The sequence below is a fragment of the Artemia sp. Qi Xiang Cuo genome, chromosome 7 (assembly GCF_049724085.1).
Source record: "Artemia sp. Qi Xiang Cuo chromosome 7, ASM4972408v1, whole genome shotgun sequence".
NCBI classification, from domain to species: Eukaryota; Metazoa; Arthropoda; class Branchiopoda; order Anostraca; family Artemiidae; genus Artemia; species Artemia sp. Qi Xiang Cuo.
Genome location: NC_142800.1, coordinates 75,508,391 through 75,535,907, shown reverse-complemented (window position 1 = coordinate 75,535,907; position 27,517 = coordinate 75,508,391). Strand labels below are relative to the sequence as shown.

The 27,517-nt window shown below is 36.2% G+C and overlaps 1 protein-coding gene across 2 annotated transcripts in view; it reads right to left on the bottom strand.

Moving 5' to 3' along the window:
• Positions 1 to 7,108: 7,108 nt before the first annotated feature.
• The window catches only part of LOC148950687 (uncharacterized), a 40,240-nt gene continuing 19,831 nt past the window's right edge, over positions 7,109 to 27,517 (bottom strand). For both annotated transcript variants that reach the window (XM_089091706.1, XM_089091705.1), the window contains exons 5-8: positions 26,302 to 26,522; positions 15,790 to 15,944; positions 12,978 to 13,087; positions 7,109 to 8,368 (exon numbers count right to left, since the gene is read on the bottom strand). In XM_089091706.1, coding sequence (XP_088947832.1) covers positions 8,243 to 8,368; positions 12,978 to 13,087; positions 15,790 to 15,944; positions 26,302 to 26,522 — 612 coding nt within the window. In that variant the 3' untranslated portion in view covers positions 7,109 to 8,242. The remainder of the gene's footprint in view (positions 8,369 to 12,977; positions 13,088 to 15,789; positions 15,945 to 26,301; positions 26,523 to 27,517) is intronic.

Below are 27,517 nucleotides of genomic sequence, written 5' to 3'. Positions count from 1 at the left end.
CAAAGACCTTATTTCCAGAACTTAAAACTTCGTTGAATAAAATGGCTATCTCAAAATTTTGATTGGATGCCTTTCGGGAAAAGGTGGGCGTGAGAGGGGGGTTAGTTGCCCTCCAATTACTTTCGACTATTAAAAAGGGCACTAGCCCTTTGAATTTCCAATCAAATAAGCCTTCTTTGAAGTTTCTACGACAACATCTTCTATAAGAACCTTATATGCCTCCAGGGCGTAACTTACAACCATTGCCATGAGGGCTGTGAGGGGGAGGGGTTGTCATCCTTAAAGACCTAATTTCCAAAACTTTCAACTACGTTGAAAAAATTGGCTATCTAAAAAGTTTGATTGGATGTGTTTGGGGAAAAGGTTGGGGATAGTTGCCCTCAAATCACTTTCGACTATTAAAAAGGGCACTAGCCCTTTGAATTTCCAGTCCCATGAGCCCTTTTTCAAGTTTGTACGACAAATATTTCAATAAAAACCTTATATGCCCCCAGGGCATAACTAATAACTCTTGCCCTGAAGACTGTGGGGGGAGTGTCCTCCCCCCTTAGTTGCCCTCCAATCACTATCGACTATTAAAAAGGGCACTAGCCCTTTGAATTTCCAATCGAATGAGCGTTTTTGAAGTTTCTACGACAACGCTTTCTATAAAAACATTATATGCCCCCCAGGGCATAACGTACACCCCTTGCCCTGAGGGCCGTGGGGGAGTTTCCTCCTCAAAAACATAATTTCTATCTGAAAATCATATACGCTGAACAAAATGGCTATCTCAAAATTTTGATTGAATGCGTTTCGCGAAACGGTGGGTGTGGAAGGAGTGTTAGTTGCCTTCCAATCAATTTCGACTATTAAAAAGGGAAAAAGCCACTCCAATTTCCAATTGAATGATCCCTTTTCTATGTATCTACGACAACTTCTTCGATACGAAGTGCCCTGCTCTAAAGGAAAAAAAAAATAATAAATAACAAATTATGCCAACATCGTTCTTATATGCCCCCGGGGCATAACTTAAAACCCTTGCCCTGAGGGTTGTGGGAGGGTGTCCTCCTCAAAAACATATTTTCTATCTGAAAATCAACTACGCTGAACAAAATGGTTATCTCAAAATTTTAATTAGATGTGTTTGGGGGAATGATTGACGTGGGCGGGGGCTAGTTGCCCTCCAATCACCTTCGACTATTAAAAAGGGCACTAGCCACTCCAATTTCCATTCGAATGAGCCCCTTTCGAAGTTTCTACGACAACTCCTTCGATACGAAGTGTCCTGGTATGGAAAAAATAATACATTGTGCCAACATCGTTCTTTACTTAGGCAGCGCAATCGCGCTGCCTATGATAAAGAAACTTAAACGAAATAGTATAACTCCCATAGATATTCCGATTGAACTGCTAAGAGCATTTCCTGACAAATTGACTAAGCCACTAACACAAATTGTAATTGCATTTCAACTTCTTCAGTTTACCCACAAATATGCAAAGCAGGGTATGTTACTCCAATCCCTAAAAAAGATACTGAACTTAATTTCGATGGTGTGAGGCCAATCCCTTTGACCCCCTTGATCAGAAAAATATACAAAAGTTTTGTAGCAAATTGGCTAAGAGCTGAAGATGAACCCCTCCTTGATCCTCGTCAGTACGGTAACAGAAAGAATACATCAACATCCCATTATCTAGTCAGTTTTTTAAATTTTATTTTTAAGCATGTTGATCAACCTGGTAAATGGCTAAAGTTAATAACAATTGATTTTAAAAGAGTTTCGATTTGATTGATCATAGCATTTTAATTTCTAAGCTTTTAATTGATTTTAGAGTGAATGTTGCTGTTGTAAAAATGATTCAGAGTATTTTAATAAATAGGTTCCAAATTTTAAATATAAGAAGTCTTTCTCTGAACCCGAGCCAGTTTTTTTGTGGTATACCTCAAGGTACCATCCTGGGTCCTATTTCTTCTAGTTATGGTCAATGATATCGCTAATGATTATGAAGACCACTGGAAATATTTTGACGACCTTACCCTTGGAGAAATTTGTGAAGCAAGTGAATGAAGCAAGGCTCAAATTTTAATTGATAACGTGAAGACTAAAGCTTCTAGTTCAAATATGATAGTAAATGACAGTAAATCTTCAATTTTAACTATTTCATTTATAAATTCTTCTGAACCAAATTTTCTACCAACTATCTCTGATTCTCTTAGAGTAAGGAAAATTGAACTCTTGGGAGTTATTATCACCAGTAATTTAAAATGGGAAGCAAACACATCTAGTCTAGGAAAAAAGGGGAATGCTGGGCTGCAGATACTCAAGCTTATTTCGAAACATGGCGCCCCTCCAGATCACCTCCTCCGAATATTTACATCTTTTATTCGCCCAATTCTGGAATATGCAGCTCCTGTATGGCATTTTGGACTTCCTACTGAGCAAAGCGCCAGGATCGAAAGAGCTCAGAAAAGAGCTCTAATGATAGTATCAAAGCAGGCAGAAATGTCGTATGAAGAGCCGCTGACAAAGTTTAAAATGCAAACTCTTAAAAAAATAAGAGAGAAACTCTGCTTGGATTTCGGAAAAAAATCTCTGATCCACACAATCCACAAACCCATTGTTCCTCATCAATTCACAACAAAACGACTCCCGCGCAGGGTTGCAGTGCCTGTTGAGAAACTTCAGCCGGTATGCTGTGCCCATCAGCGGTTAGCGAAAAGTTTTCTGCCTAGTTTCGTAAATATGTACAACAAAAACTTCTAAATTTTGACCCATCATATTTTTTATGTATTTTCATTAATTTTATTGTTTTCTATTTATTTTTAATTTTGACTTTTTAACTAAGTGTTATTTTTTTTAATGTATTTTTTTTACAATGAATTATGTTTGACGTGAACGTCCCGTTCTGAAGATGATATATACGATATATATATATATATATATATATATATATATATATATATATATATATATATATATATATATATATATATATATAAATATATATATATATATATATATATATATATATATATATATATATATATATATATATATATATATATATATATATATATATATATATATATATATATATATGCATGGGCGTAGGCAGCATATTGTCTAGGGGGGCAGTCGATAGTGTGATGTAGTTTTATCAACTGCTTTTTCCAAACCATCTGCTTTTTCAGCCATATCTAATTTAAATTTGAAGGTCTAGGGGGGTAGCCGCCCCCCCCCCTCCCTACGCCTATGTATATATGTATAGTGCTTTTGAGATATATATATATATATATATATATATATAGTGCTTTTTTTGGTCGTAAAATTCAAATTCGGCGATCATGCTGTGATAGTAATTTTTAAAATAAAATTCTATTCTATTCATTCAAACAGTTATTCTAATAAATATAGTGAGCCTCTTAGTTGAGCCTCCAGGATCACACTCTATTATTTTCAGAATTTTTATACCCTTTTTGGTTCAGGTTTGTTAATGTTAATGACTATCTGGGCTTTTTTTGCAAAACTCTCTGAGCTTTTGACAATCCTAGACAGTCAAACCCAAGACACAAACACAGACAGTCAACTAAGTATGAATCAACCGATATTTAATTAATTTTTTTTACCACAACTGTCTTAGCTTATAAATGGGTTCACTCGCCTAACACTCTAGGCAGGTCCTTTTAGCTTTTGGACGCTCATTACCCTTGCACTTCCAGGCAACTTGTTGGTCCAAGTAATATTAAATTAAGTTTTTGTTCGTGTAAATGTTTCAGTTATATAAATTCGGTCACTTGCCTGCCTGACACTCTAGGTAGTTGGGGCCCTCACTATTAGGATTTAAACGCTTGTTTGCCTGTCATTCCAAGCAAATTATCATAGGCAGCGCAATCGCGCTGCCTATGATAAAGAAACTTAAACGAAATAGTATAACTCCCATAGATATTCCGATTGAACTGCTAAGAGCATTTCCTGACAAATTGACTAAGCCACTAACACAAATTGTAATTGCATTTCAACTTCTTCAGTTTACCCACAAATATGCAAAGCAGGGTATGTTACTCCAATCCCTAAAAAAGATACTGAACTTAATTTCGATGGTGTGAGGCCAATCCCTTTGACCCCCTTGATCAGAAAAATATACAAAAGTTTTGTAGCAAATTGGCTAAGAGCTGAAGATGAACCCCTCCTTGATCCTCATCAGTACGGTAACAGAAAGAACACATCAACATCCCATTATCTAGTCAGTTTTTTAAATTTTATTTTTAAGCATGTTGATCAATCTGGTAAATGGCTAAAGTTGATAACAATTGATTTTAAAAAGAGTTTTAATTTGATTGATCATAACATTTTAATTTCTAAGCTTTTAATTGATTTTAGAGTGAATGTTGCTGTTGTAAAAATGATTCAGAGTTTTTTAATAAATAGGTTCCAAATTTTAAATATAAGAAGTCTTTCTCTGAACCCGAGCCAGTTTTTTTGTGGTATACCTCAAGATACCATCCTGGGTCCTATTTCTTCTAGTTATGGTCAATGATATCGCTAATGATTATGAAGACCGCTGGAAATATTTTGACGACCTTACCCTTGGAGAAATTTGTGAAGCAAGTGAATGAAGCAAGGCTCAAATTTTAATTGATAACGTGAAGACTAAAGCTTCTAGTTCAAATATGATAGTAAATGACAGTAAATCTTCAATTTTAACTATTTCATTTATAAATTCTTCTGAACCAAATTTTCTACCAATTATCTCTGATTCTCTTAGAGTAAGGAAAATTGAACTCTTGGGAGTTATTATTACCAGTAATTTAAAATGGGAAGCAAACACATCTAGTCTAGTAAAAAAGGGGAATGCTGGGCTGCAGATGCTCAAGCTTATGTCGAAACATGGCGCCCCTCCAGATCACCTCCTCCGAATATTTACATCTTTTATTCGCCCAATTCTGGAATATGCAGCTCCTGTATGGCATTTTGGAATTCCTACTGAGCAAAGCGCCAGGATCGAAAGAGCTCAGAAAAGAGCTCTAATGATAGTATCAAAGCAGGCAGAAATGTCGTATGAAGAGCAGCTGACAAAGTTTAAAATGCAAACTCTGAAAAAAAGAAGAGAGAAACTCTGCTTGGATGTCGTAAAAAAATCTCTGGTCCACCTAATCCACAGAACCCTTTTCACCCATCAAACCACAACAACATGACTTCCGCGCAGGGTTGCAGTGCCTGTTGAGAAACTTCAGCCGGTACGCTGTGCCCATCAGTGGTTAGCGAAAAGTTTTATACCTAATTTCGTAAATATGTACAACAAAAATTTCTAAATTTTGACCCATTATATTTTTATGTATTTTCATTAATTTTATTGTTTTCTATTCATTTTTAATTTTGACTTTTTAAATAAGTGTCATTTTTTTTAATGTATTTTTTTTACAATGAATTATGTTTGACGTGAACGTCCCGTTCTGAAGATGATATATACGATATATATATATATATATATATATATATATATATATATATATATATATATATATATATATATATATATATATATGCATGGGCGTAGGCAGCATATTGTCTAGGGGGGGGGGGCAGTCGATAGTGGGATGTAGTTTTATCACCTGCTTTTTCCAAACCATCTGCTTTTTCAGCCATATCTAATTTAAATTTGAAGGTCTAGGGGGGTAGCTGCCCCCCCTCCCTACGCCTATGTATATATGTATAGTGCTTTTGAGATATATATATATATATATATAGTGCTTTTTTTGGTCGTAAAATTCAAATTCGGCGATCATGCTGTGATAGTAATTTTTAAAATAAAATTCTATTCTATTCATTCAAACAGTTATTCTAATAAATATAGTGAGCCTCTTAGTTGAGCCTCCAGGATCACACTCTATTATTTTCAGAATTTTTATACCCCTTTTTGGTTCAGGTTTGTTAATGTTAATGACTATCTGGGCTTTTTTTGCAAAACTCTCTGAGCTTTTGACAATCCTAGACAGTCAAACCCAAGACACAAACACAGACAGTCAACTAAGTATGAATCAACCGATATTTAATTAATTTTTTTTACCACAACTGTCTTAGCTTATAAATGGGTTCACTCGCCTAACACTCTAGGCAGGCCCTTTTAGCTTTTGGACGCTCATTACCCTTGCACTTCCAGGCAACTTGTTGGTCCAAGTAATATTAAATTAAGTTTTTGTTCGTGTAAATGTTTCAGTTATATAAATTCGGTCACTTGCCTGCCTGACACTCTAGGTAGTTGGGGCGCTCACTATTAGGATTTAAACACTTGTTTGCCTGTCATTCCAAGCAAATTAACGGTCCTGTGTCAATTCTATATTTTTGGTCAACCTGCCTAAGACCATAGGCGGGCGTGCCTTGTTTTCCTCTTATTCCAGGGAATTTAACAGTCCTATGTCAATTTAAAATTCTGGATCAACCTTCCTGAGACTCTAAACAGGGGTGCCTTTCCAAAAACTATCACACAAGCATTTGTCCAATTAGAGATTCATAAATACTCCCGGCATTAAGCCGTTGCATTTAACCAAACACTTGGGAAACTAAATGTTTCACCGTTTGCCTGCAATTCCAGGGGACTTGTTGGTCATATGTCAATATTTACGACAAGGTTTTCCACCTTTAGACCAGATGCGGCCAAGCCTGTTAGGCTTAGGTTTCACTTATTCACCGCCTGTAACTCCAACCAAGTTCGTTCCAAGATTTTGCATACAAGTCCAGTGGACATTGTCCAACACGCAACAACCCAAAATCAATCCAATCTTTCATCCCTTAATTCTATGACTATCTACCTTAGTTCTGCCCTAGGAATGACCCATGGATGGATGATAGATAGACTTATCTATCAACAAATGAAATGACATCATTTTTATACAATCCTCAAAAGAGCTTATGGCAGGCTTGACTCTCAATTACCCGGACTATCTGTCTTGGCTTTTTTCTACAATTAGCCAAGTCTTGATGCCTTACTGCAAAATACCTGATTTTAATTCAAATTAATGTTCCAAGGACAGTGAAAATGTAATATGAAATATTTTAATTGGTTAAGTTGAAACTTACACAACCATACTTATAATAAAAGTTAGATAAATCGGTAATTCAATTTATAATGAAAAAGACGTCCACATGTAGTTATGCAGTTTTTGGTAGCAATGGGCACCAAATTAAAAAATAGAAAATGGAAAAACAGAAACAAATAAAAAATAGAAAATATAGAAAGACTAGGGGCATTATACATTAGCTAGGGAAACAGACATCCCCATGTAGTTATGCTGTTTTTGGTAGTAACGGGCGCCAAATTAAAAAATAGAAAATGGAAAAGCAGAAACAAATAAAAAATAGAAAATATAGAAAGACTAGGGACATTATACATTGGCTAGTGAAACAGACATCCCCATGTAGTTATGCTGTTTTTGGTAGTAATGGGCGCCAAATTAAAAAATAGAAAATGGAAAAACAGAAACAAATAAAAATAAAAAATCGAAATAATAGAAAGACGAGGGCCATTAGACTTTAGCTAGTGAAACAGACTTCCACATGTAGTTATGCTGTTTTTGCCAGTAACGGGCGCCAAATTAAAAAATAGAAAAACAGAAACAAATAAAAATAAAAAATATAAAAATAGAAAGACGAGGGCCATTAGACATTAGCTAGTGAAACAGACATCCAGATGTAGTTATGCTGTTTTTGGCAGTAACGGGCGCCAAATTAAAAAATAGTAAATAGAAAAACAGAAACAAATAAAAATAAAAAATAGAAAAATAGAAAGACGAGGGCTATTAGACATTAGCTAATGAAACAGACATCCACTAGAAAAAATAGTAAAAATAGCAAAAAATAAGCTAAAAACACATGGCCCCAAACAACCCGGGAAGGTGTAGCTTTCCTTTGAAAGTATAGTTGTCTTTGTGAATCAACAGATTGTTGATGTTTAATTTTTACGGACGAAAAATATTATCAAATTTAACTAATTTGCTTTAATAATGTAACTAATTGTTCTGCTTATTTGTTTTCAAGGTTCAACAGCTAAGACGGGTCCAAGGGGCCAAAAATGTTTTTATTTTGATGTCTTTCGCACTTTAGCAAAATGGAACTATGGAGGATGAGAGGTATCCCAGCTAAATTACATAAGATATAATCCAGTTAAATAGGAGAGAACAAATAAAAAGACACAATTGATTAGACCGGTCTTTATTTAATTAAATAGCACTGAAAAATGAAAAAAAAAACAACGAAGTTTACGATTATTTCAGATTCGGCGCTACCCATTTTTGATTTTGTGAAATCACTGGCTTATGTGTAGCTTTAGGTACGACTGGGTGAGTGAATGTACAATCGGGACGCGTACACGCCAGGCCGTATCGGCAAATCTGAAAAAAAAATTATAATTACTTCGATGTTATATAGTATTTATTAAAACTAAAATCAGTAATTTTATTTTAGGTCTGCGAACCAAGATTAGAATATTAGAAGATACGGTGATGACAGAGGTCAAGTGCGGTTCTTAAACGTGGGCACTCGGATAGGCCGAGAAATATTTGTTAAATCTTTTCCAGAGGGATTTATTAAGGATAGTCTTAGGCACATGTTTATTTACCATACGCCAAACAATAAGTTGTACGAAGAATATTGTTCGACCTCACTTTCTAGGGCTATAACGCAAGAAAGGATAATATGGCTAGGCCATGTTTTACAGATGAAGAATGCTAAATTGTCAAAGATTGGTCGTCCAAATTCAAATTCATTTAATTCAAAAAAAAGACATAGCTCTCGTGGGCAAAGCCCAAATATGATGTCTCTTAGTCATAATTAGCAAAATAAAGTTGTCTGATAAAACTTCGTCAGAATAAATAAACTAAAGGATAAAAAGATTGAGAATAAAATTATCTGATAAAACTTCATCAGGATAAAAATAAACTAAACAATAAAAACACTAGAGATCATTGTAATATTTGACAAAGCTTGGCACAAAGCTTTTACTGTAGCGCATGGTGTTACAGTGGACTGGGGTTAGTTTCGGAACTTTCTCAGCCACTTCCCTGGGGGGACGAGATCTTATAGGGACAAAAGGTGGGGGAAGGAATGATCGGAAGATGGGATGTTGAAGGAGGGTGGAGCCAAACCTTTGGCATAATTTTCCTCGGCGGGAAGAAAGGGATTCAAGTTTAAATTCCTTGAGGTAAAAGGAGTAAGGTAGAGGGGATCCGCCATAAACGATTTGCAGTGATCTCTTCTGAACTCGTTCTATTTTATCAATTTCATCCTGGGTAAGGGCAAAGTGCCAAACCGGACGAGCATATTCAACTAAGGGGCGGATGAAAGTGTGAAAGATTAGTTTCAGCTTGTCCTTAGGAATTGAAAATTTTTTCAGTGTTCCTTGTATTTGGAATGCGCTGTTAGCTTTTTATACTATTGTCTTTGTTTTCTCCTGCCCTGAGAGATCAGAAGGAATCACCACTGCAAGTAAAGTTATTTTATTGCTTATTAGCTCAGAAGTTAGAGGAGGTTCAAAAGAAGGTTGAGTATTCTGAAGAAAAGAAAACGTCATGACCGAGCATTTGTCTTTATTCACGACCATGTTTAGTTCAGCTGCCTCTGAGGTAACTTGGTCGATGAAACCAGCAACATTGCTCTTCGAATCCTTAGATACGATTTCCGTTAAGGACAAGTCGTCAACGTATTGACGACTTGTCCCCAAATGGGGTGGGAGGTAGTCTTAAGACAGGAATTAAAGAACATTGGTACTTCATGGGAGGGGTAAAGGATGAAGCTGTGAGTAGATTGGGTTGGAGGAGGAGTGTACAAAGCTAAGTTGGTCCCAGGGTGCTTGGTGCTGAAGTGAATTGTTAGTAGCAGTAATAGTAGCGATGGGAAATACTTAATAAACAAAAACTTGGAAAAAACAACAGTATACCCTTATTTAGTTTTCAACCCTTAATTGAAAACTAAACTAAGCTAATGAAAAGGGTATTTCTCTTTGTATTTATATTTTATAAATATTTCAGCTAGCCCAGCCAGTAACGACAGCAAATATTTGGCTTATATTACTGCCACCACAATAAACTTACTGCAGCTAAGGCCAATTGAGCTTCCCCCTCCCAATCTATTCAAGGCTTCATTCTTTACCACTTCCCATGCAGTTCCAATAACCTTCAAATCCGTCCCTATGACCTCTTCCTCCACCTCCCTCAGGGACGACTTACTTCAAGTTTTGCCCCAAATAGAAGACCAAAGCTGAAGAGTCTGAAAGCTCACAGAATGGGCTGCTCTCTCTCTTTATATGTTGTGCAGGTATCGATAAATGAAAGTTTAAATAATGATACATCCTTTTAATAGAAAGTGATAATTCACAAAAAATACCGGATATTTAATAAGGATGTATCCTTATTTGAACTTTTATTTATCGTCATGGAAAGGCAGCCAGTGTGGGCTTCGAAATTATCTAAGCACAAATATCTCAGCTGCGTTTCGACTCAGTTGAGCAGTCTTAGGGTATCTTGAAATTACTCGAGTCTAGGGTTAATTTTCATGTCGTAGCACTTTTCTTTTTCTGGTATTCGGTCAGTTTTCTGAAAGTTTAACTGAAAGGGGTTCCCTCAGCCGACAAATTAAACTTGTTCGAGGTCTTCTGCAAGGATTTGTATTAAGCTCCATCACGTTTAACACCCTCACATATAGTTAAAAAAAAATATTGACCAGCTTTCTTATGCCAACGACTCTAAGATGCTTCTCTACTAGAGAAAAAAGACCGCCTGAAAAATGGGTACAAAAACAACGGTCTCGTTATTTGACAATTGAGAAAATTAACAAATGTATTTGTTCACACTAGATCAAGCTTGCCTTTGAAAACTGAACAGGAAGATTCTTGAAAAGCTTTGCGCAACTGCTGCTCGCCCTCACCTACTTTACTCGTCGCCGTTAGTGGGACTGGTTTACGCAAACTGAAAACCCTGGTCTGTTTATAGTAAAACTTCATGTTCTTCCACCAATTACCACCAAACGAGAGAAGCAAATTCGTCTTAAGGTCTCAAAACATGGAAGATCCTACTCTCGTAGTGTCATCTGCCGAAGAAAAGTGCCCAAAAAAGAAGTCTAGAAAATTATTTGAGTTTCTGCCTCCACGCCTGATTTACGAGAGCGAATGAAGAAGTTATTGCTTAATTTTATTCTTTGTTACTGAAGTGTTCTTGCTTTTTTTTTTTTTCTTGTTTTCTATCAGTTCGCTTTCCTCTTTTTTCTCTGTATGGGCGGGCGAAAAAAAAAATTACTATCGTTATTATCAGAAGATTATTGCTGAAGCCTTAATCAGGATTCTTAGTCAAGCAAATCTATAAATTTAAAACCAGGATGACATTTTAAGTGTTCTCAAGATTGAAAGATGAAAATGCAGAAATTGGTTGTATCTTTCAACCTTCAAAAGGGTTGGAAAATAAAAATGCACTGAAGTCCAGAATTTTTGTTTTGAGGACTTACAAATAAGTTATGCAAATTAAATAGAATATATTAATCTAATATGGTCAAAACCAATTTTCGTTTGATGGTCTTCGGATCCACATAAAAGGGGGGGGGGTATCCTAAAAACTTCCTAAATTTGAACGAATAAATTTGGACTAAGACGCAGACAGTTTGACTCAATTCACTCCTTGCCGGTGTGAAAATGTTTACCAGCAAAACAGTTGAAGTTTCCAAAGATATAGTCCAGAGGTTCCCAAACTTATTTAACCTACTGTCCACTTTCCAGAATAAAACACTGTTTACAGCCCCCTGGGAATGAATTCTTTTTATATTTTAATAGCAATTAAACAGAAAAATATAGCAAAGAAATCTATATTTCTTTTCTACTTTGAGAATAGGTACGGTTTGTTCCGGCAAGGGAATAAGAACTGATGCCTGCAATGTAAAATACACCTTACTCTACGACAGAAGAGAATGAAAACATTAGATAGAAAAAAAAGGTTGAGGTATGTTTGTACATTACTAGGCTACTAAAACGATATAATATCACGATTTTATGTTGCTGTTAAAAAGGAAGAACTACTCAAAATTTAATTCGGTTTCAGTAAGTAAGGTGGACATAACACTCTAGCTCTTAAATTGGTGCAAAGGGGGGGGGACAAGGCTGCATTTTAAGTCACTATTTTTCTTTTCTTTTTTTGGGGGGAGGGGGGGGGGGTCCTTCGGAGTAAATTCAAAGAGCGGAGGGGCTGGAGGCTTGAACTACCCTCATCAAGGTGTGAATACTTCACCATTTTGCAGACTAAAAAAGCGCGTTACCCCTGTGTCTGAATCTATCATAATAAAGTTGAAATAATAATTTGCTATATGTAAATTAGAAACACTGATGTTGTAAATTATGGAACTATTGATTGAATCTAATAAAAACGAAAAAAATGCAAATCTTCGAAATTATCTTATTGATAAGAATGAGCCTGGTGTGTTCATTCTTCACATAATCCGTTTTTTAATTCGTTAATCCTTCCGTCAATCCATTAATCCTCATTCTTTACAATTTAGTAATCCTTGACTCTTCTTTTTTTCAGCAGCAATCTCAAATAATACGTTTAACTAATTGCACTGCACCAGATTTGCGGTGCAGTGTATTTGTACTGCACCACAGTGGCGTCAATGGACAAACATTTAGAGGAGGTTGGGTGTATTTTTCAAATCTAGGAGCGGGGGCAAACTGGTCATTTTTCAGCTTTTTAATGAAAATATAATACAAAATGCCTTTTTTAATCAAAGTACCCCCCCCCCAAAAGGTAGTTTTAAAAATCTAGGAGGGAGGAAGGTGTGGGGCGAAAAACTAGGGTCAACATTCACCTCCCAAAAAAACGACTCCAATGCTGCACAAATTACAGACACAAATCTATTGCCATAATCGCCCTCTGAATCACTTCATTGCCAATCAGGGCACAGTAGCATCCATTTTGGGACTCATTGGTTTACTTAAAAAAAAAAAGAAGCACAACAGCAACTAACCTTTGGGTGAAAAAAAGGGCAGCTTGGGTTAATGCAATTCGGAAAGAATTTGCATGCTGGTACACTGCTTGACTGAGAATGAGGAAAACCTCCAGGGTATGTTGAAACAGCTGGAAAAAAAAAACAAACATGAAATTACATCAAACGAAATGTTCATAAACCGAAAGAAGACAATATGATGACTATGTTAACGTCCCACAATTCTACAAGAACAGTTCCAATAAAAACTAAGGGAAGAATTCCAATTTAAACAGAAATATGACCGTTCAAATAGTGGATAAACCTTTCCAAATCGACCATAAAATATTATTACATTCCCTGACAAAAAAAACGTTCTGTATATAAAAATAGTATTTAACATATATGAGTTTAGTATCTGAACTAAAAGGAACTAACTTATGAACCTAATCGGATTATTTTTTGTACTATACTGTATTAGATTGCGTAATTAACTTGCGGATTTAATTGTGAGGGATTGCTTACTTCATACAAAGTGAGTTATTATTTATTATAGTGAATAATTTAGTTGGACCTGGACCTGGTTCCATCAGTACACCCAGTTCTCTTTGCTGACGGTAGCAACTTTTTCATCACCGGCCCTAATTCACCACCTGTTGTCACCTCTGCTCAAATCCTTCTGAATAGAGTACAGGAATGGTGTCTCGTTAACTGCACGACCATTAACATCAAGAAAAGTCAGGTTGTATTATTTCGAACCCGTTACAAAAAAAAAATGAAGCTCAGCAAGCACTTGGCCTAATATATTTCACCAATCTCCTCCCGCAGGTTGAAGTTGCCAAGTTTCTTGGTGTCCACATAGATTCCTCCCTATTATTTGCAACACATGTTTCCTACATCAGAGCCATAATCTTGCGACAGGTAAGTATGATTAATCGTGTGAATTATTTTCTTCCTCCTGATATCCTTGTCACCCTTTATTACTCTTTTATTTATCCATATATCTCATACTGCTGATCTGTTTGGGGCAACACCTATACTTCAGTTACCAGTAAATTAAAATCTGCCCAAAACCGGGCCGTCAAAGCAGTTTTTCGGCTGCCCCGACTATATCCCACCCAGGACTTGTACCCCTATTTTAGTATTATCCCTTTTGAACAAGTCATCAAAAAATTAAATCTATCCCTTGCATACTCCGCTTACCATAAAAATCTTCCTCCCCAATTATTATCTTATTTTAATTGTAATAATTCAGAAGGCCTCTGTCTCTGCTCACCAACCGTTCCTTCATTGTCCGGAAGTGTGTCTCTAGTTCCGCCCAGCGATCCCCCATTTATAAATCTATACTTCAATGGAATATAATACCCTCCAGTGCCGAGCTATCCACAAGTTTTCGCAAGCTGTAAAACAATGTTACTAAACTTTTATATTATAATTCTCGAAATTTATAATCAATTTGCTTTAAATTACCCGTGTTTTCTCTTTCTTTTTTCTTTTTTCTTCACTTCTTCGTTTTCAATTTTTGTTGTTATAGTCCATAACAAGTTCGCTTCCAGGATCTTTATTATTATTGGTGTTTAGTTTTATTTTTATTCGAATAAATTGAATTGAATTGAAAACACACTCCATTAAACCAATTTACTAGCAGGATTCCATAACTGGCCCTCTACTGAATATTCTTCGTACAAAAGCAAATTAATTCTACTTTGTAATCTTAAACCAACATAATTTTCCCTTCTTTTCTTTCACTTAACGAACAAAATAACAGCAAATCCTATAAGGTAGCTTCGTATCACCGAACTGTCATTTTCATTATAAATAATAATCCAAAGCAATTCAAATAATCAACTGCAATCCAAATCAAATCTTTTTTGTTAGTTTGACAGGGGCACCCCGTTCCAAACCAAATAGCAAGCAACACCAGGACTCGAACCCCTGACCCTAGGATTTCAAGTCTGGGGGGCTAACCAACCGGCTAGGACGGCTCAATGTGGAGACAAGGACATAAAAAAAAACATAAATATACTGCTTGAATTATAAACTACTGGTTAAGCTTGTAAATATTAGGTAAAAAAACAGCTTTTTTCAACTGAAAGTAAGGAGCAATATTAAAACATAAAAAAAGAAGAAATTATTCCGTAGATGAGGGGGGCTTCCTCTTTCTCAACTCTCCTTCTTTATGCTAAAGTTAAGTTCTTTAAGTATTTAAACTTGAAGTCTTTCTTAAAGAATTGAGACAAGAAATTCAAACTTTAATTTAAAGAGCGACGAGTGAGGAAGGGGCGGTCCCCCTATCATACGATCACCCTTGGAAGAAAAACACACTAATAAACATGCATCCATGATCTGACAAATCCTACATTATTGTATATAGGAGCATGAAACCTCTACAGTGGGATTCTCAGATATGCTGAATCTGACGGTGTGATTTTCATTAAGGTCACTTTGGGAGTGTTTCCCCTCTCTTTAGTAAATTAGGGACAATTTTAGCAGGCTCGTAGCTTGTGATGTGTAACATGAAACTTAATTAACCTAATATATTTAGAATTAGCATAAAAAGCCGATTCTTTTGATATAGCAATTGCTATTAAATTTCTCTTTTTTAAAGTTCTGATCACTACTGAGCCGAGCCGCTCCTTACTTAAAGTTCGTTACCATGAACTGTTTGAAAAGGAATAAACATAAAATAAATAAAAGAAAAGGTAATAAAACTTAAAGGAAATGCCTGGAACAGGGCCTAGCATCTATGTAATAACAAGTGCATTAAACTCATAAATATACTGCTTGAATTATAAACTACTGGTTAACTTTGTAAGTGAAAAAAAAAAAAAATGTAACAAAACAAAGGACTTACCTGGAATAGGAGTTAGCTTCTTAGGGGGACCATTCAAAAAAGTTCTAGGTCCTGAATGTGTGAAAGGGCAATCTGGATTTTTACAGCCCAAATCAAAGCGACACTTTGGATGTATGTTTAGACAACGACTACCAAAAGGACATCCGGGGAACACGCTAAAAATAGGGTTGAATTAAAACAAAAGTAGAAAAAAAAACAAGAACAGAGCAACAGCATTAGTCGACACTGCCATCTCGGGTATCTTCAAGTTTGTTTGCTTTTATTTATTGAGAGTTTGACTGATTTTGATCCATTTTGATTTGTGAATTCGATTCATACTTAATTAAAAAGCGAATCAGCAGACAAACTTGTCACACAAATTTTGAAAGATAAAATATCTCGTCCAAATTGCAAAATCCAGAACGTTTTTTAGAAAGTAAATCTATATGAGTCAATAACTGCTAAATTGATGAACCTGTTTTAGCTCGTTTTATAGCCCCAAATAAGCAAGGTAAACACACATCATATTATTTCGATTGGCAACTATCCCGTTTACTTTTGAACACACGTAGCAAAGGCTGTTATTCTGAACTGCTTCAATCGAGATGCGACCAGACATTTAATGCCACCTTAGAATAGATACAAAATAATCCTATTCTTTTCATCCTATTCTCTGTGCATTTTTCTATCAGTATCCTACGATATAACTAGAGAAGGATTATACAGAAACTCAATTTTCCTCATGAAAAAAAAAAAAATGCCCCTCACGAGGAGAATGAAATCACATGTATTGAATTAGCAAAAAAAAACTGATCACTAAACAGTTATACTTCAAATCCCAGTGCTGAAATAGGCTTTGTTATCGGAAGGCCCTACTTTATCATAGGCAGCGCAATAGCGCTGCCTAAGTAAAGATCGATGTTGGCACAATGTATTGTTTATTTTTCTATTTAGACCAGGGCAATTCGTATCGAGGGAGTTGTCGTAGCAACTTGGAAAAGGACTCATTCGATTGGAAATTGGAAGGGCTTGTGCCCTTTTTAATAGTTGAAAGTGATTGGAAGGCAACTAACCCCCTTACCATGCCCACCATTTCCCCAAACACATCCAACCAAAATTTTGAGATAACCATTTTGTTCAATATATTTGAAAGATCCGGAAATTATGTCTTTGAGGATGACACCCCCCCCCCCCCCCTCACGGATATCCATCATTTGGCTAATATAGGGGTAAAGTTGATTTGTGATGCAAATGAATGTTATATTTAGATTTAGGATCCAATTCTGGGTATATATTTGCACATTATGGGCGTGGGGGTATATACTCTGTAAATATATAACTTCTTAAAAATCCATGAATTTCTTAGAAAAACTGGAAAAACAAGGAAAGAAGTGAAGATATAGGTTCTTCCCCTGCAAAATGTGTTAACTATGATTATTCTACCTATTATGGAATAAGAATTGTTTTCTTAACATGTTTCCTTATGTCCAGCTGGTCTCCTAGGCTTATGATACTGGTTGGCTGGTTGGCTAATTTTAAAATTTGTATATATATATATATATATATATATATATATATATATATATATATATATATATATATATATATATATATATATATATATATATATATATATATATATATATATATATATATATATATATATATATATATATATATATATATATATATATATATATATATATATATATATATATATATATATATATATATATATATATATATATATATATATATATATATATATATATATATATATATATATATATATATATATATATATATATATATATATATATATATATATATATATATATATATATATATATATATATATATATATATACACACTGTTAAATTAGCCATCTGGTGGTATCCTCCCCACAGCCCTCAGGGCAAGGGTTGTGTGTTATGCCCTGGGGCTATATAAGGTTTTTTATAGAAGGTGTTACCGTAGAAACTTCAAAAAGGGCTCATTCAATTAGAAACTGAGAGGGCTAGTGCCCTTTTCGATGGTCTAAAGTGATTGGAGGGCAACTACCCCCCCCCCCCTTCCACACCCACCATTTTCTCAAACACATCCAATCAAAACTTTGATATAGCCAATTTGTTAAACGTAGTTGAAAGTTTCGGAAATTATGTCTTTGAGGATGACAACCACCCCCCCCCCACATTCCTCAAGAGCAATGGGTGTAAGTTATGCCCTGGGGGTATATAAGGTTTTTATAGAAAGCGTGGTAATATAAACTTCGGAGGAGGCTCATTGGATTGGTAATCAGAAGTTCTAGTGCTCTTTTTAAGAGTCAAAGTGATCGAAGGGCAGCTACCGTGGGCATATAACGTTTTTATGGACTGGGCGGTCGTATAAACTTCATATGAGGCTCATTTCATTTTAAATTGGAAGTTATACTGCCGTTTTTAAGAGTCAAAGTGATTTGAGAGCAACCAGGAAAATACCACCGTTTTTTCCCGAGATGTATTCGATATATATTTCGAAACAGTCCTTTTATTCAAAATAGTCCAAAAATCATATAACAAGGCTTTTGAGGTTGATAAAAACCACCAGAGCTTGAGGACAAGGATTGTAAGTTATGCCCCTGGGGCATTTAAGGTTCTTATGGAAGGGATGGTTGTATAAACTTTAGAAGCGTCTCAATTTGTTAAAACTGGAAGTTCTAGTTCTCTTTTAAGAGTCAATAGTGATAAAGATCAAGTAGTCCCCCCTCCCAACTACTCCTCTTCTCACCAAATGTATATGATTGAAATTGTGCGATGAAAATTTTGTTTAAAATAGTTCAAAGAACATATAACAATGCCTGCAGGGTTGGAACAGCCCCCCAGAGCCCTGAAGGCATATAAGGTTTTTATGGAATGGGTCGTATTAAATTCAGAAGGGTCTCATTTGATTTTAAATTGAAAGTTATAGTGCCTTTTTTAAGAGTCAAAGTGATTTGAGAGCAGTCGACCCCCCCCCCCCTCCAATCCCATCATTTGCCATAACAAACATCCAAATAAAGTTTTGAGACATCAATTTTTTTTTCAGCCTTGTTGGAATGGTCCAGTAATTATGCGTAGCAATAGTTGTAGAAGCAGTAGTAGCATTAGTAGCAGTAAGCAAATGGTACCTTTTTTTCAGCATCCCCTTCAACACACGATGAAATTTTTAACTTAATACCATCAACCGGTCCTGAAGCATTGCTGATACGGCCTCTTGACAACCTATATGGGCATAGTGTGTTTCGATTCAATTCAATACAGTTACTATATTGCCAAAAATTTCCACCTTAATACCCTTAGGTATTAAGCAGTAGGAGTACAGCTAATAGTAGTAGTCTTAGTTTCAGTTCCAGTAGTAGTAGCTGTAAGAGTAGAAGCAGTAGTACTATGATGCAAATAATGTCTTTTGGTTAGTTCAACATCCCCCACAACAAGCGTTGTAAGTTTTAATGTCACACACGGAACTGTTCCTAAGATATTGCTGATATGCGCTTTTGACTGCATACGGATGTAAGGTTGTCATCCGTACAACAGAAATATTCTCTGAAAATTTCACCTTCATACCTTCATAGGTTGCGGATTTTGAGCTAGCCAGAAGACACACTGTGTATACATTTAATGCATTATGCATGCAGGTATTAATAGGGCATATAAGCAATATAGGGCATATAAGGACATAGGCAGCGAAACCCCTGTGCTTTGAAAACCCCTATGCTTTCTGAAAGCCAGAATATAATTTGAACTTTACTGAAAAAAATTCTTTTAAATGTTTTCACTTTTATAACTTTAAGAAATCAAAAATTAATTAAGATTTTAAGGAATCAATATCAGCATATGTAAATTAAACTGACAATGCATATTCATTTTAATTTTTCAGTAAAATGCAAATTATATTCTGGCCTTTAGAAAGCAAGGAGTTTTGAACCCTACTCATGTTAATTTCTGCTCGTTTTGAGTTTGGCTCAATTATTTATTGTAATTTTTGATCGTTTTGGGTTTCATTTATTTATTGATGCTGATTTGTAGTAATTGTATGCTTGGTAGATTATTTGATTCCTTCTTTTGTTTATTTTTGGTTTAATGAGTTCTTTACTCTTTATTGAAAAACTTATTCTGTGGATTTTTTTTTAAATTAATACTTGAAAAAATTGAAAAATAGTAATTAAAGAAAATTGCTTGGAAAAATGTGGAAGCTGCATCCAAGATTTTGCAGTCACCAGGCAAGGTTACCAGCCCTGGACCAACACGCAAACATAGCACACCTTTTATAACTTTTTATTGTAAACTTTACTGTTCCATATTTATGGAAAAATATTAATAAAAAATCTAAAATTATTAAAGATCTAATATAGGAGAAATATTAGCTTTAAATATACTTTCCTCCAATTTTATGGGACATTTGTCCCGTCAATCTTCCCTTTGTCCCCCTTAGATCCCGACACCCCAGAGAAGTGGCTGTGAAAGTTCCCAAACTGATACCAGTTTTTAGCTGTTTTTCCAGCTGATTTGACACAACGTTACTACTTCTTTAGTTAACATCTTGTTTAACTTTTTACTTTATTTACTACTACTACTACTAGCAATTTACTGCAGCACCAAGCCGTCTGAGGCCAACGAAGCTACGCACGCTCTTTCCCTTAAAGTTCTAATTTCCCTTAAATCTTTCCCTCCCACCCCAACCACGGATGACCTGCTTTCCGTTTAGCCCTTGACGGTTGGCCACAAAGGACAATATTCGGCAATCTGTCACCCTTCATCCGCAGAACGTGACCAAGCCATCTCAACCTTTCTCTCATTAAAGCCCTAGAAAAGAGGACAGAACCGCATTTTTCGTACAGCCCACCGTTCAAAATACGGTCAGTCAGCCGGGTACCCAGAACAATCCGTAAGACAATTTCTGTAGGAAACATCTAGCAAATCTTCATCCGATTTTCGGAACGCCCATGCTTCAGAACCATATTTGACCACTGTCATCACCATCACTGTAGCTTCCAATATTCTACTCTTCGTTTGCAGACTTATCTTTTTATTCTTCCAAACTTTTTTCAACTCTGAAAAAACACCCTGATCCTTGGCTATTCTACTTTTAACATCTTCACAGCTCCCATTAAATTTACTAAAAATGAATTTAAAAAACTTGTTCCACAAAATAAGTTTTTCAAAGACAAAGTAAAGAGCTCCATTAAACCAAAAATGAGCAAAAATAAAAACAAATAATCTACCAAGCGTGAAACTACCACAAATCAGCATAGATAGATAAATGAAACCCAAAACGAACAGAAATTACGATAAATAACCGAGTCACATCCAGAACAAGCAAGAATTAACATGAGTAGGGCTCAAAGCCCCTATGCCTTCCCAAGGCCAGAATCTAATTTGCACTTTACTGAAAAAATAAAAATGTTTTTACTTTTATAACTTTAATAAATTAAATAATATTAACATTTTGATTACTAAATATCAGTATATGCATATTAAACTGACAATGCACATTCATTTGTATTTTTTTTTCAGTGAATTGCAAATTATGTTCTGGCCTTGGAAAGGCATACGGGTTTTGAACCCTACTCATGTTAATTTCTGCTCGTTTTGAGTTTGACTCGGTTATTTATTGTAATTTATGTTCGCTATGTGTTTCTTTGAATATCCAATCGAATGAGACCTTTTTCAAGTTTCTACGACAAAACCTGGAGTAAAAAAATTATATGACCCAAGAGCATACGTTACAGCCCTTACCCAGAGTCCTGTGGGGGGAGTGTTATCTTCAAAAATACAATTTACTGAACTTTTAAATATTTTTAGCGAAATGGCTATCTCAAAATTCTGATTGGATGTGTTTGGATAAATGGTTTGCGTGGAAAGGGTGTTAGTTGACTTCCAATCACTTTCGACTATTAAAAAGGGCATTAGCCATTTCAATTTCCAATCGAATGAGCCCTTTTTGATGTTTCTACGACAACACTTTCTATAAAACCTTATATGCCCCCAGGGCATAACTTACAACGCTTGCGCTGAGGGCCGGGGGGGGGGGGTGGGATCCTCAAAGACCTAATCTCCAGAACTTTGAACTACGTTGAACAGAATGGCTATCTCAAGATTTTGATTGGATGTGCCTGGGGAAAATGTGGGAGTGAGAGTGGGGTTAGTTGCCCTCCAATCACTTTCGACTATTAAAAAGGGCACTAGCCCTTTGAATTTCCAATCGAATGAGCCTTTTTTGAAGTTTTTACGACAACGCTTTCTGTAAAAACCTTAAATGCCCCCAGGGCATAATTTACAATACCTGCCCTTAGGGCTGGGGGGGATTGTTCTCCTCGAAAACATAATTTCTATACGGAAATCATCTACGCTGAACAAATAGCTAACTCGAAATTTTGATTGGATGTATTTGCGGAAATGGGAGGAGTGGAAGGGGTGCTAGTTGTCCTTCAATTACTTTTGACTACTAAAAATGGCACTAGCCACAATTTCTAATTGAATGAGCCCTCTTCGAAGTTTCTACGACAACCTCTTATATACGAAGTGCCCTGATATAAAGGGAAAAATAATAATAATAAATAATACATTGTGCCAACATCGTTCTTTACTTAGGCAGCGTGATTGCGCAGCCTATGACTAGTGTGACTATTACGCAGAGACTATTTTTGGGGGTAGGCCTGATAGGCCTGGGGGTATGGCCTCGGTCCACACAGAGTGGATAAGTTGATTCTCATTCACGATAACTATAGCCACATCCCGCAGTTCCAATATGCTTCCGAAGTTTATCCGAAGGAGTTTTTTTTCGACTTGCTCTAGTATTCGAAGATAAATGATGAATTTTGTGACACGGTATTCGAAGTTTTGTATACATTATTTTTCAACCAAAAAAAATACTACTAATTTTGATCATAAATTGAGTTAGGAATACAGAGCTCTAAGAAATTTCAACTATTCTGCAAGGGTTCTGAAATGCTTCAGCCATTTAGTTTTTACCAGATTTCTACTTCTCTTGATGAATAACAAAGAAGACCAGTTTCCAGCCAGCGACTCGCAAAGTTTCTACCTCATGAATAGGTAGAATATCTTGTAAATAAAAATGGGATTTGAGGAAGACTCATCAAAAAAAAAGGGTTTCTGGTCAACATTGATTGCATCGGTATTATCTAATAGGTGTGACGCCGGGGACTAGTGGTAATTGTAATAGCAGTGGTAGCATACAGATAATAAACCTTATAATAAAAACCTTATATGCCCCCAGGGCATAACTTACAACCTTAGCCCTGAGGCTCTGGGGGGGAATGTCATCCTCAAAGGCCTAATTTCCAGAACTTTCATCTCCGTTGAACAAAATAGCTATCTCAAAGTTTTGAAATGATGTGTTTGGGGAAAAGGTGAGCTTGAGAGGCGGGCTAATTGCCCTCCAACCATTTTTGACCATTAAAAAGGGCAGTAGCCCTTTCAATTTCCAATCGAATGAGCCCTTTTTGAAGTCTATACGAAAAAGCTTTCTATAAAAACCTTATATACCCCCAGGGCATAACTGATAACACTTGCCCTGAGGTGTTTGGGGGAGGGGGGGGGTTGTCATCCTCAAAAACCTAATTTCCAGAACTTTCAAATGAACAAAATGGCTATCTCAAGATTTTAATTGAATGTGTTTGAGGAAATGGTGGGCGTGCGAGGGGGCTTAGTTGCTCTACTTTCACTTTCGACTATTAAAAAGGGCACTAGCCCTTTAAATTTCCGACTGAGTGAGCACATTTTAAAGTTTCTAAGACAACCCTTTCTATAAAAACATTATATACACCAAGTGTATAACTTACAACCCTTGCCCTGAGGGCTCTAAGGGGGTTGTCATCCTAAAAGACCTAATTTCCAGAACATTTGACTACGTTGAACAAAATGGCTATCTCAAAATTTTGATTGGATGTGTTCGGGGAAATGGTGGACGAGAGAGTAGTTGCCTTCCAATTACTTTCAACTATTAAAATGAACACTAGCCCTTTCAATTTTCAGTCGTGTGAGCCCTTTTTGAAGTTTTACGACAACGCTTTCTATAAAAGCCTCATATGCCCCCAGGGCACAACCCTTGCCCTGAGGGATGTGGGGGTTTTCATCCTCAAAGACCTAATTTCCAGAACTTTCAACAACGTTGAAAAAAATGGGTATCTCAAAATTTTGATTGTATGTGTTTCGGAAAATGGTTGGCGTAAGAGGGGGGGGGGGGTTAGTTGCCCTCCAATTACTTTCGACTATTAAAAAGGCCACTAGCCATTCCAATTTCCAATGGAATGATCCCTTTTTGAAGTTTCTACGACAATGCTTTCTATAAAAAAACCTTATATACCCCCAGGGCATAACTTATAACCCTTGCGCAGAGGGCTGTGGGGGGGGGGGAGAGGTTGTCGTCCTGAAAGACCTAATTTCCAAAACTTTCAACTACTTTGAACAAAATGGATATCTAAATATTTTGATTGTATGTGTTTGGGGAAAAGGTGGGCGTGAGAGGGGGTTTAGTTGCCCTCCAATCACTTTGGACTATTAAAAAGGGCACTAGCCCTTTGAATTTTCAATTGAATGTGCCCTTTTTCAAAATTCTATGACAAAACTTTCAATAAAAACCTTATATGCCCCCAGGGTATAACTTATAACCCTTTGCCTGAGGGCTCTGAGAGGAATTTCATCCTCAAAGACCTAATTTCCAGGACTTTCATCAACATTGAACAAAATGGCGATCTCAAAATTTTGATGGGATGTTCTTGGAGAAATGATGGGTTTGGGAAGGGAGTTAGTTGCCCTCCAGTCACTTATGACTATTAAAAAGGGCACTAGTTCTTTCAAATTCTCATTTAATGAGGCCCTTTTGATGTTTCTACGACAACCCTTTCTATGATAACCTTGCATGCCCCCAGGGGATAACTTATAACCCTTGCCCTGAGGGCTGTGGTGGGTTGTCATCCTCAAAGAGCTAATTTCCAGAACATTTAACTACGTTGAACGAAATGGCTATCTCAAAATTTTGATTGGATGTGTTCTGGGAAAAGGTGGGCGTGAGAGGGGGTTAGTTGCCCTCTAATCACTTTCGACCATTAAAAAGAGCCCTAGCCCTTTGAATGTCCAATCGAATGAGCATTTTTTGAAGTTTCTACGACAACCCTTTCTATAAAAATTTTATATGCCCCAGGGCATAAAACTTACAACCCTTGCGCTAAGGACTGTTGGGGAGTGTCCTCCTCAAAAACATAATTTCTATCTAAAAATCAACTACGCTGAACGAAATGGCTATCTCTAAATTTTGATTGGATGTGTTTGGGGAAATGTTGGGCATGGAAGGGGTATTAGTTGCCTTCCAATCACTTTCGACTATTAAAAAGGGCACAAGCCACTCCAATTTCCAATTGAATGAGCGATTTTCGAAGTTTCTACGACAACTCCTTCGATACGAAGTGCCCTGGTCTAAAACCAAAAAATAAATAATACATTATACATTGTGCTAACATCGTTCTTTACTTAGGCAGCGCTATTGCGCTGCCTATGATACTACCAAGGTAAGTGAAGCTGTCCACATGATCAATCTTTTCGTTACCCAACAAAACCTTTTCATCTTCACTTATTCCTAGCCTTAGCGACTTAGTCTTCTTAACTTTAATTTTCAGAATATTCTAGCACCATGAACTCGCAAAACCCCAAAACATTGATTCGTTTTTCTCACACTTTCATCTAGGATGCTTAAATCATCAGCATAATCTAAGTACAAGAAAGTTTTCCTCCCAATTTGATTCCGTGTCTCCCATTGCCTTTCCTGTGCTCCGTAAGACAAAGTCCATCAAAAGGATCCATACAAAGGAGGATAGAACAAAACCCTCCTCAACTCCTGATTTAATACGAAACCAGCTGCTAATCTCATTTCCTACCTTAACCGCTGCAGTGTTATTTTCGTCAAAAGCAATAATCACTTTGATGCATTTGTCTGGTATATCATACAAGGATAAGACCCTCGCTAAAGCTCTTCTATCAACAGAGTCGAACGCTTGCTCTTAATCTACAAAACTGAAGACCAAAGGTGTTTGATAACTCAGGCACTTCTCAATTATTAATCGTGAAAAATTTATTTAACACAGTATCAGCACCCGAGGCCTTTTTATTTTTAATCCTTTTAGAATTGTCGCTAATCCTATAGAATTTGATCCGACTAAAGTTCTATTATATAGTATTCACTAAAAGATATCGTGTTTACACCATGCCTATGAAAGTACATCTTTTTTTTTAGGTATCTCACAGTTTGAAAATTTGTCCTAAATTCTGCAGAAAACTTTTGCTTATTAATAATATTAATTATACATCCTAATATTCAATAAACAAGCCTTGAAGAATTATGAACTTCTAACTTTAAAATGCGCATTTGAGTAGGTGTTGTCAGGCCATCAACTTATGTCTTTCACAAAATTTTAGGTCTCATCATTTTAGGTCTTCCCCTCCTAAACCCAATTTTGCCCCTCTCCTAAATTATATTACAAAAAAGAAAAACAAGCTTACATGCAGGCCTTTGAGGGGTGAATATAGCGACATTCCTTTCCATAGGTGCACCAGGGCCAATTTCTACATCGTTCATTAACTTTAGGGACAACAGGCTCTACTTTGGCCGCTGGAACAGGAGATGTCACCAACTCTTCTTCTATTGTTTCTTCCACTATTGTTTCTTCCATATCTTCTGTTTCTTCTTCCTCATATTCAATTTCGTACTCCATGTCTTCATCCTAAAGGAAGAAATTATTCATTGAGCTAGGATGTATTTTCTGGGACTGGTCTTCCCTAAAATGTCAAAATCCTTGTCAAATTTGGTATTTTTCAAACAATTTACCCGTCTTTGTATTTCTTTCATTCACCCGCCCCCCTCCCAAATCAAAATTTTCGGTAGGTAGAGAGTCAAAGCCAAGACTTGGGTACAACTGCTTTGTCAACATCAAAGCAAAGTCTTATCAATTAAATAGTTTCCGCAGTGTAAATACTACAAATGATACGACTAACGTCATCCATCCCTCCCGACAATATTAAGAAACCTCAGTCACATATAATCTAGACGGACCGTACCTATACAAAAGGTAGATTCCTCTAGAGAATTTGAACCCCCCCCCCCCCTCCACCCCTAAAAAATTACATGAAAACTGACACAAGTTTAAAATATGCAAAAATATCAAGTTTCAGGCCAAATCTCTTTCCTAGAAGTGTCAAACCTTTCAGTCAATAAACAAGCATTGATTTTCTGGCATCATAAATTCTGGCTGATTCGGCTTAGCACGGGCGTTATCTTGGTTATAATCAGTAGGGATGGGACGATAAAAGAGAATCGTGAAAAACATTTAGTTTCAAAAGATCGGAATCCAAACCGAGCCTACTTCCAGATTTTTGGAAAGATTTTGCTCCATTATTCAGCCTTTCACATAAAAAAATATAGGTCTCTTTTCCTATTAAAATAATTAGTTGAACTCGCCAAGACTGATATTTGTGAGCAGCTGAAATACTGTAATTACCTGCTACTGTTTTACAAACTTTATTTTTATTTATTCTTTTATTTATTAGTATTATACAAGGAAGTCCAATGGCACTTTAGATATTCAGGGCTCAGATAGATCCTCTAGAACCATTGCTGGTGTATAGGGCACCGCCATGGAAAAAGTGGGGTAGCAAAGTAGCAATGCTACTGGGCAGTTTTCAAGTTTGTTGACAAATTTTGTCAGAAAATACCATATTT